At 23.6% G+C, this 12,297-nt stretch overlaps 1 protein-coding gene across 1 annotated transcript; it reads right to left on the bottom strand.

Moving 5' to 3' along the window:
- Positions 1-9,741: 9,741 nt before the first annotated feature.
- Positions 9,742-10,545, bottom strand: GO595_009101 (Ser/Thr protein phosphatase; the record flags this gene model as incomplete). The annotated part of the gene is made up of 1 exon (XM_067922750.1): positions 9,742-10,545. One exon carries the CDS (start codon positions 10,543-10,545, stop codon positions 9,742-9,744), a length of 804 nt encoding a protein of 267 aa, XP_067770721.1.
- Between the last annotated feature and the right edge of the window lie 1,752 nt (positions 10,546-12,297).

The following is a 12,297-nucleotide window of genomic DNA, read 5'->3' as shown; positions in this document are numbered from 1 at the left end:
TTTTATGTATATATAAATTTTCGGATGTTAAAAACGACATATAAATTGGTATAACTAAACCTGTTTCAGGATATAACTTAAACGATGAAAGAATTAATGTACAAGTCGAATTATCGAATGGTAAAGATCCAAGATTTATCAAGTTTTCATGAAACATCCACATTTTTAATATGGATATTCCGCTTGCTTCAGATACCATTGTTATAACACAACGGAACAATGCCCATTGTGGTGAAGATGTATCGATTTTTAAGTTCTCTTTTAATGACCATATTACGTTATACATAGCTTGTTTTAAACTATCACATGATTCGATGATTGGTATTCCCCAACTTTTCGATGATAATAAATTGATTAACATATATAACGCATCGTTCATTAATGTACATTTATTACCATACGCAACTGTTAAAAAGGTGCCACTAAAATATTGTAAAAGTTTTTGATAAAATTGTTTCGCGTTTTGTGATTGTGATTCTGTTTCATTATATGGTAAAATTACTGATAATAATATTAAAATAGAATTCCAATCCCAACGTTCATAGTTTTGTGGTAATGTAAAGCCACTAATCGTTGTAATCTTTTGTGGTATAGTTAACGATTGTGCAACATCAAATAAAATCGATTTAGAATTCGGAGGAATTTTTATGTCCGGCGAAAGTATTAATCGTGAACGTAATGATTCAACATCTTCACTTGTGGAATAGTTAAGAAATGGTAATAATGTACTAAGAAATGATGAAGCGGATTTGTTTTGTTTGGATAACGTTTTAAGTGATTCAATTAGCCCAAGTTTAATTAATGTGTAAATACAAAAGCCACAAAACCCATCGGTAAGTTCATATGTACTATTGTTAAGATTTAGAAGTTGTTGAAAAATTTCAATAATGGAATCAGTTGAATGCGGTAAACATTGAATAAGACTCATAAAAATTCCGTTTTTAATCCCAAAATTTAAAACTCCTGGCCATGTACGAAGGATACTAACAAGTGATGTAATGGATGCAGTGGAATCTATGGATGAAGAAATTTGAGAAAGTGGTGAAAGAATTGAAAGAAAATAATCTGAATTTGATACAAAATAATCATTTTTTTCAAGAAGATAAACAAATAGTTTGGATATGACTTCGCTACCAGATTCAAGAAGATATGATGAAAGGATTTTTGAAATTTTTGGATAATCAATAATAATATTATCACAAACAACTGTCATCTCACAAATGGTCCAGACAAAAGAACTTTGTATTGGTTTTTCCGTGGAATCATAAAACGCAATAAAGGCTCGGATGATAGAACTTGGAAGAAATCTTCGAATACGGAGAAAAATAGAAATATAAGCTAATGCTGTTTGTATTTCGTCATTAAGACGCCTCTGGCTAGGGTTAAATTGAGATCCTTTTTGAGTTAATGATTGAGCAATTAAATAATCAAATTTGTATTTCTCTGAAATAGTAAGTGGAGAAACAAGTTCAAATATTAAACAATAATGAAGAACTAATGTTCGTATTTCAATGTTCTGAATGCAATAAAAATAATGAAGAATTGGAGCAATTTTATCTAAATTAATTTTTGTCATATCAATATTTTCAAGTATTGGTTTATAATTTTCTAGTGTATCAATTATGGATTTTGATGAAATTGATTCTTTGTTGCTTACGATTCCTATAAGCGCTTTTGTGAGTTCAGATTCCATCTCAACACGTTAAATATCTATCGTCATAGAATTAAATGCTTTATACCTATCGGATTAATTGGACTAGACCTTATTGAAAAAGTTATGACAAATGAGGAGGCCGTTTAAGGAAAATCAACATTCATAAATTTCTCCAATAGATATCATATATATCCTAAGATTATCCATAGTAGCTTTTAATAAAGGCAAAAAGAAGATCTTTTTTATTTTAATTTTAATTTTATATTTATATATGCATTGAAATTCTTTCCAATGAATTAATTCTAGATTATCTACGATTTGACACTTTTCATATGAAACACTTTTGAACAGAAGCCGTTTATAAACAATGGAGGGATTGGAAGAAGTACAGCATCCAATTATTAGAATTATTTACTTAAAACAACCAAACAGATTCCCAAAAAACATTCCTTCTGAATTGAATTTGCTTCTTAATGCAACACGAAATTTTACTGAAATACAAAAATTACAAGAATACTTAAAAAATTTGAATATAAAAGGTCTTTCATCTCTTTTTGATGTACGTGCAATCCCAGGTATAAAAGCATTTAAAATTTTGTTAAATGAAAAATCAAAATTTCCAGATGTTTTCAGTTTTTTTGTTCTTAAAGCAGTTCCATTCTTTATATTTACACAGCAAGAAATGGGTGTTACAAATGATTTTTTACAAATATTATTTCAAGCAATTGATACAAAATTAAAGGATCTAGTTTCACAAACGATTATTTTCGTCATTGATTTTGTTCACCGATTTTCTATTTTTAACAGTGAATTAATTGAACAATTATTTATTCAATTCTTCAAAAACAACAAAAATAATTTTCTCATACTTGACTTACTTATTCAACATTCCAAAAAGCTGTTTGAGGAAAATGATTCAATTTCGAAACAATTTATTAAGTTGTTAACAAATTTTTTAGTATCGAATCCAATGTTTTTACAATCTGATGAAACATTTACTCTTTTAATTAATTCGTTTAATGATCATTTGCAACATTTAAACTTAATAATTCTACAAATGTTTTCGAATATTTTATCATATTTTTCTCAATCCAATATTAAATCATTTTCAAGTTTACTTTTGAGTAATGTTTTTACATATTTTACAAATGAAAAAAATATTTTGAAATTAACTGAAATTAATAAAAAAGAACCAATTAAAATCGAAACAACAACAAATAATGATAATAATAAAGATAATTCTGATTTTACTTTTATTGATACAAATGTTAATGAACAAATCAAATTACCAAAACCAAAAGAAATAAAATCATTTGAAGAGATTTATCCCGAAAATATTTTAATAGCAATAAAAATAATAAAAAATAATTTTTCATTAATTAGTGCATTAATAATATCATGTCAACGTATAATAAATGATTTAAACTTAGATATAATTTTAATTTTTATATCTCTTTCATCTGTTTTTGATTCTAAATTTATGAAAGATACAATTTTCCAACAAATATTTAATACGATAATATTTGATCCATCGATTACATTATTGGAATTTAATGATAACAATTTATTACCGATTTTTATTATACGAAAAGAATTTATTTTTACTTTAATTAATAATTACATTGAATTTTTATCGAAAATTATCACAAATTCATTAATAAATTATCCATTGATAATAATCGAATTCTTGAATTATATTAAATATTTCTCTAAAAATTATGAAATTATGAATTTAAAATCGCAATGTTTTATCGAGTTAATATATGAAATAACAACTAAATATAATATAATTGAAGAAAATAATTTAAAGTATATAAATTTAGTAAAAAATTCTTTAGTTTCATTATTAAAAACTTTAGTAAATAATAAATTTTATGCTTATTCATGGTGCAATTCATTAGAACTAATGTTTATTTTATTGATATTAATCCAAGATAAAGCTATACGTGATAAAAGTGGACAAATATTAACAACAATTTGTATAAATAATTTCATTAACATCGATCAATTCATTATTCCATTTTTCTGTTCGACATTTCAAAAGACAATTACAATTATAAATGAAAGCGAAGTAATAAATTTTGTTTTATTCTTATTAAATATTAATAATAAAATATGTATCGAAACAAATTTAATTCATAAATTTTATTTAATTATTGATCCATTATTTGAAATTGTTAATGCTTTAGAAAATGATTGTAATGAATCGATTTTAATTTTATTTGAAATTATTAAATTTTATTCATTACAAGATAATAAAAAATATGAAAAAATTAATGAAATATTTTCTAAAATTATTAAATTCGAAAAAGATAAATCTAATGAATCATTTTATATTAAATGTTTAAATATTATATCTGATCAACAATTTGAAACAATTCCAACAAAATTTATAATAAAAAATCATTTTGTTTTAACAAATTTTTTTAAGTTTTATATTAATTCACCGAAAATTCTTGATATTATTTCATATTTTAAAGAATTATGTACATGTTATAAAATTAATGCAATACAATGTCATAAAGGAAAAATTGATATTTTATTACTTAAAGAAATTCAAGCACGAAAATCAGATATCAAAAATTCGATATTTATTGGGACAGCAATGAAATTATTAATCACAATTTCATCGATAATATCATCTAATAAAGTTGTTAAACATTTTATTTCTTTGTTTTGTCCAATTAATGAAAATTATTTATCATATTTTCATACATATTTCATTGCTTCATTAACGCAATTACTTCAATTTAATGAAAATAATTTTAATTTATATTATCCACTTAAAAATGACTCAATTCCATATAAAATAGATATAAACAATACGAATAATTTTAAAGAAGATTTTAATATTATGTTTTGGTTATTTATTGGATTTGAAAATTCGCCAATTTTTTATATTAACTTTAATAATAATAATTACATTGACTTAACAATAATTAATTCTAATTTAAATATACAAATTAATAAAATTAAAAAATGTTTCGACAAAAAAATTGATATAAATTCTTGGAATTTAATTACATTAAAATTTCATCAAACTCAAAACGATTTTCTTATAAAAGGATATTTAAATAACATTTATTTAAATGAATTAATATTTCCTAAATTCGAATTCGATAAATTATTGATTATTAACATTATGTTAAATAAATCATATTATACTACTTTCGAAAATATATTATATGAAGGATTACTTGGTAAAATTGGTTTTTATATAAAAATTGATGAAGAAAAATTAAACAGTATATATATAAATGGGCCTAAAAAAGAATATATCGAAAATTCGTTTTTTTATATCAGAACAGAAATTAAAAATAATTTATTAATGTTAAATTATGGAAATAACATTAACAAAAAAGTCGGGAATTTAACATATTTAACATTTTCACAAATTTTATTAAAAGTTTTTTGTATTTCAATTTTACTTCCTTTATTTTCACAATTAGATTTACGTTTTTATAATGATGACAAAGAATTCTCTTTTGATTTAGCTATTGTTGACTTATTTAAGGTTGCTTTATTAATAAGTGAAGAAATCCAATATAACTTTTATGTAATTCATGGATTTCCAATTATATCTTATTTATTATATAATACTTCATCGAATCATTTAACATATTTTTTATATTTTAGTTTTTTCACATTATTTAATTGTATTACAGTACCAAATTTAAAACAATCTTTATTTGATGAAGTTTTGGTTAATTTTAACTTATTAAAGAAATGTGATATTGATTCGAAAACATCAATTATCACAAATTGGAATTTATTTTTATTTGTAAATAATATTAAAAATCTTTATTATAAAAATAGCTTTTTGACAATTTTTATTAAATTTTTTGATTATATTATACTTGAAAATCAAAATATGAACGATATTAAAGTATTAGAAATGTATGAAAACATTTATCAAATATTAACTTGGATGGGTTCGAATAAATATACTAAAGAAGATCATGAAATATTAATATATTGTATTTTCTCAACTAAATTAAATACAAAACAAATTATTTCATTATTACGTTTTTATACAATGTTATTTGGAAGTGTAAATTATGATGTAATTAAAAATTATTCATTTTTACCTTTATTATATCTTATAACTTATGAAGATTCAGATATTTATATTCATGTTATTGATTTGTTTATTACATTAAATATTACTTCTTTATATAATTTAATGGAATCTGTAAATTTAATGATAAAATTAATTAATATTCCATTTGTCACTTTTGAGTTCTTCATTCAATTAACAAAACATATTAATAAAAATCCGGAATTATTAAGTTTATGTTTTTATATTACAAGTCAAAAGAAAGAAGAAATTTATATTAAAAAATTATTCGAAATAATTCAACCGAATAAAAAATATATTACAAATAAGTTTTGGTCATATTATTTATATATTACAGCATATAATCAACCAAATCAATCACAAGCAATTATAAACTTCATTATTAAAACAATAATTGATTATAATAATTATAATAAATGGATTGAAGAATATGTTTTTCTAGAAAATATTTCATATTATTTCGATGATAATTTAGATTACATAAAAAATTATTATTTATTAATTTTAGGGAATTTTTTATTAACTGATAAAACATTACAAACTAAAGAAAAAGTCGAATCATTTTTAATAATTTCATTTATATTTTTATTATTTATACCTAATGATTATACTGAAACATTTTTAGAAAAATGTTTTTATAACTCCATTTTTAATGATAATAATAATCAACAAAAACAAAAACAAATAAAAAATTTAAATAATTTTAAGGCTATTAATAATATTAAGTTTCATTATAGTATTAAAGTTGATGAAGATTTCCATTTAAAGAATATTGGATTAATGATATTAACAGATCAAATTATTCCATTACAATATGAACAAATATATTATGACTTAGATGAAATTTTATTATATCTTATGGAAGAGAAATCTTTAAGTTATTTAAATGTTGAAGAATGTATATATGAATTCATTCCAATTGTTGATAATTTTTCTCTAATTATTTTGAAATTAAGTGAAGAAATCGAAATATTTCATAAAGAAAAAATTGAAATTTATGAAAAAACTATTTATAATTTAAATGAAATTAAAAATAATATCGAAAAATTATTAAATAATTTGGAAATATATAATAATGAAGGTGAAAAAGAATGGAGAAAATTGTTTTCAACATTATCATTTAGAAAATCGCCTTGGAATATACAAAATAATGAAATGCATTTGATGAGAGATTCAACAATTTGTTCATATTTTTGTCCAATGAAACTTAAAACGAACAAAAAATTCGATAAATTTTGGTTTAACATATCAAATGTTAAGAAGAAAATACAAATTGAAATCAAAGAATTTTCCAAAATTTTATCAATTAATAATCAAAACAATGAAAAATATTATGAAACTAATGCGAAATTAATTAAAATATCGAAAGAAGAAAATATAATATTTAAAGTTATGAAAAACAAAATTATAATTTTATACTTTTCGAATAATAAAAAGATAATAATTAATTCAAATGAAATCGAAAAAATACTTTTTAGAACAATATTACATCATCCGCGTGGTATTGAGATCTTTTTAACTAATCGAAAATCATATTTAATTGATTTAGAACAACATGAAAATATCATTGAGTTATTACAAGAATTAAATATATTATATCTAAAAGATGTAACAATTCAAACTTCGAATTTTTCATCATATTTTAACTCATTACAATATAAAAAACAATGGGAAGAAGGGAAAATATCAAATTTCGAATATTTAATGTGCTTGAATATATTTAGTGGTCGTTCATTTAACTCAGCTGAAATGTATCCATTTTTCCCTTGGATATTAAAAGATTATACTTCCGAAACATTAAATATTAATGATGAAACTATTTATAGAGATTTAAATAAACCGATTGGAGAAATAGATGAAAATCGTTTTAATAATTTAATCCAATCTTTAAAAGATATCGAAAATGATTTCGATTATAAATTTTTATATAGTTCAAGTTTTTCATCACCTTTAATAGTTTATTTGTTTTTGGTTCGTTTAGAACCTTTTTCAACTCAACATATTAAATCTCAAAATGGAAAATTCGATCGATCTGATCGATTATTTTCATCGATTTCGAAAATGTATAAAATTTCTTCAACAAATAATAATAGTTATATTGAGTTAGTTCCTGAGGCGTTTTTTTCATCAACGTTTTTAATTAATATGAATCATTTTGATTTAGGTATAGTTGATAATAAAAACATTAACGATGTGGAATTACCTAATTGGAGTAAAAATGATTTTTATAATTTTGTTTATTTACATCGGAAAGCTTTAGAAAGTGATTACGTATCGAAAAACTTAAATAATTGGATCGATTATATTTGGGGAATTAAACAAAAAGCTGAAAATAATTTATATCATCCATTTTTATATGAAGATGTTTGGGATAATCCTCAAAATGAATCACAAAATTTATCCGTTGAACCTATTATAAGTAATTATGGTCAAATTCCACCACATTTATTTAATAAGAAACATCCACTTAAAAAAATTTTTAATTTTTCACCAAAAATTACAAATAATGTTTTGATTATTTCTTTTAAATCCAATTTTTTGTTTTCTAATGTATTAAATTCTTTTTTAATTTCGTTTTTAATCATTGAGGAAAATGGTTTAATTTTTAAGTTAAGTTTTAATATTGATGAAATAAAGAAATATTATAATAAAGGAAATATTATATATATTAATTCCGATGAGTTGAAAAAAATATATAAAACTTATTTGAATGTTAAGATTAGTGATCCAAAAGAATTTATGTATAATATTACATCTAATAATAATCTAATCATTTCAACTAAAATCGGAATGATGAAGTTATTAAATTGTAATAATTATAAGAAAAAATCGATTTTTTGTCATTTTAATAAGATTAATTGCGTTTCGATTAATGGTAACTTTATTGCTTCTGGTGGATCTGATTCAACAATATCAATTTCACTTGAAAGCCCATATAAAAACATATTTTATATGAATTCTTTTTGTGATTCGATTAATTGTTGTTATGTTTCTGATGTATTTTCTACTGCGGTATTCTGCGCAAATAATGGTATAATATTTTTAATATCTTTAAATGAATTTTTGGTTACAAAAACTATCGAACTAAAAAATAAAAAACCTTTAAAAGTTTTGGTTACTAAAAGTTGGGGATTCATTTTAATTTATTCAATATCCAAAGTTGATAATGTTAAATATTTATCTTTGTTTTCTATTAATGGCGAATTAATTAAAGAAAAAATTGTTCCAATTGAAATTTCCGTTTTCGATTCATTCACTTTAAATGGTTTCGATTACGTTTTGTTGGCTTCTAAATGCGGTCAATTATATATGTTCGAGGCTTTCTTTTTGAACGTGGAAAAAGAGTTCTTTAGTACGAAGAAAGAAATACAAACAATTGCATTCGATAATGAAAAATTAATTATGGCAGTTGCAAATGATGGAACTTTCTTCTTGTTCCCTATCGAAAATACTAAATAAAAACTGTATGTATCTATAAATATGTTAAAATTATTTTTTAATATTTAAAATCAATGCTTCAATTAACAAAAATAATTGGGATAGAAAAGAAAAAATAAAATATTCAAGTAAAATATGATTAAGTTTTATCTTATATAAATACACAGATCATTACATGTTTTGTGAATTGTTATATTTATAATATTGATATTTACAGTCTTTTATATGCATAATTTTTATGTATTCTTGATCAATTTTGGTTTATCATTGATAACTTCATTTTGCACAAATTTAGAAATTATGGAATCCTATATCTTTTATGCTCTTCAATACGAAATATTACATTTTTGGAATTAATAACTATTAAATATAATTCATTTTCAGTATGCTCAAGTTTGGAATCAGTTAATTTTAGCAATATTTTAAAGCCTATTGAACATCATGCATTTTATGTTCTATGAAAAAGTTTGGAATTGAATTACATTTGATCGTTGTTCATATTTCCCATTTTCTTAAATTTCTCGTTTTTCTCACTAAAAACATTCGTTATCCGTATTATTTTTTATTATATTTATTTTGCTAAAACATTTCTTTTTGAGTTCAGAGGAGTTGGAACGATCTGTTTTGGTTGCAAATTTCTCGTCAACAAGCACATCTTTTCCATTGATGAGTTTTTGCACGCTCCATTTGACATCGACTTCATTTTCTTCGAAGTCACTGTCAACGAAGGCTTCTTCATCGTTAATGTGAATCCTTTCGGAGGGTATTTCTCCATCGCACAAGTTCGTCTGTCGAGTTGCGCAACCGGAGGGAGTGAGAAAACTTGTACGTCCAAGTCATGAGACACAAACATGAGTCCGCATCTGTTTCCATTTCCTTCGCTATAATTCGAACAGGAGAAAACAGTGTAAAGATTGTTGCCTCCGAAGCACGAAATGCCCATCGGAACGCATTGGTGAGCTCTGATGATGTGTTTCAATGAAAATGTTTCCAAGAAATCGTTGACAGCTTCAGTGCCAAACATGACGCCGGTGCCCCTTTGAGACTGTACATAACGAGGATTCTCTGTGGAGGGATCTGACCACACTAAGTCTGAGACTAGATCTGAATCATATGATTTGAGAGGTTTCGGCATTGTGCTAATTTGTGTGAAAGATGTAAGTAATGGTGAAAGGCCACCATGAACGCAGAATATTTTTTGGTCAATAATAGCTGCAATTGGTAAATTATCAAAAGCAGTATTAAAAGAATCATAAAGGACTTGAGATTTGTAGTTATTGATACATTCACTATGGAATCCATAAAAATCATTTATCGCTTCGAATTCATGATTTCCTCTAAGAAGATAAATATGTTGTGGAAATAAAAGTTGCATCGCAAATAAAAGAGTCATAACCTCAACAGAATATTGACCACGGTCAACATAATCGCCAAGAAATAAAAAGCGAGAAGTTGGAGGGGATTTTGTATGAATAAATATTCTTAATAAATCAAATAAATTTCCATGAATATCACCGATAACATATATTGGTGATTGTAAGGAAAGGAGGTTGGGCTGTTTTTGAAGAAAATTTGTCGTGTTTTTTAAGAGTTCTAATATCAATGCTTCTTCAAATATTGGAATTGGATATTTCGACCCAATATAACTTAACGAGTTGATGTTTAGCTCAAGAATCTGTTTGTATGCCCGCATCACAATGTGAGCACTTTGTGTACTCATTGTGGTGAATTTGATTTTGAAAATTCACACAATTTGAAATTTGAGAATGCATTCAATTTTGAGTGAAAAAAATAATGGAAAATGTCTCAAAAGCATTTTATCAAATCCAAACTTTTTGACAGCTACAAATTTTGGATTACTGAAAAGTTATGTCAGAAATATGGAGTACGGATAAAAATTTTTTATCCATTTTTAGGGATTATAAGTAAAAAAATCATTTGCTTTCAAATAGGATTTCAATTTATTGCATACGTTGGGAGCATATTTGAAAAAAATCTTCTTTGTTAATTTTAATGAAAAATTGTTTCAATGTTACTTACTTTACTTCTTCTTCCTGTCTACTTTATGAATTTTTAATGGTCTATTAGAAAAAATACTTTTGTTTTTTTTTAAAATATGTTTTTTCAATTCGGATAAAAAAGATCTTTGAAATTTTAAAAAGAAAATCGAGATTTTAAATTTCCCTATTATCTAAAACCCAATTATTTAATGGCTTCATAAAATGCATGTAATTTAAATCGAAAAGCTTTACATTGTATTTTAAAATAAAACTTTTGATTCTAATTAATTTCAATTTATGTATAATGACATATGAATGATTGAGAGTTAAGGCATGCAAGAATTATATTTTTTTTCGATTGAGATAATGGTTTTAACTTGAAGTTATGTTGACAACTTTACTCATTATTGATTCAGCAACGTCACTTTTTTATCATCGGCATAAAAAAGTGCAAAACCGATAAATTTTGTCTCCTTTTGTAATTGTGTACTCACGATGTGTATGCAGTTTGAATCAGGCAAAAATATAGGTTTTATTATGTATATTGCCTATATTTCCAAAAAGCAGATACCAACTAAACAGTATTCCATATGTAACATTATTCTATTGTTAACTTCATCTTTGTAAAGTGCCTTGAAAATAGTTGTGACTGTTTCAAATTTTTTTAAAGAATTTATTATTTTTAATATATTATGGATTGCAAAATCACCATACATGTGATGCATTCTTAGTAAAACACAACCACATTTGTTTTTATTATGTGATTTTTTAGAAACAAAAATAGTCCTATTCTTTTTTAAGGAGTTCTTTATAGCAAAAATCTCACAGTTGTTAAATGTTGCCCACCAAAACTGCTTTTAGTTAAACAACATTTTTCATTGGGAATAATGTAAATATATCAAAATAATTGAAGTAAAAACAATATCATTAATTTAAAAATATAGGTGGCGCTAATTCTATATTATTTCGTACAAAACATCATCTATAATTTCATCAAACAATATTTAGAGAAGATATATCTTATATATAAAATCAATAAATATATATTTTAATGACTTTTTGGATTAGATGTTTACTCGTTAGTTCCTTTAAATATCTCTTATAAGAGAATTGAAGTTTTCAAAGGC

The sequence above is a fragment of the Histomonas meleagridis genome (genome assembly GCF_020186115.1).
Source record: "Histomonas meleagridis strain 2922-C6/04-10x chromosome Unknown contig_84, whole genome shotgun sequence".
NCBI classification, from domain to species: Eukaryota; Parabasalia; order Tritrichomonadida; family Dientamoebidae; genus Histomonas; species Histomonas meleagridis.
Note: the sequence above shows the minus strand (reverse complement) of the source record. Positions and strands in the feature narration are given on the sequence as shown.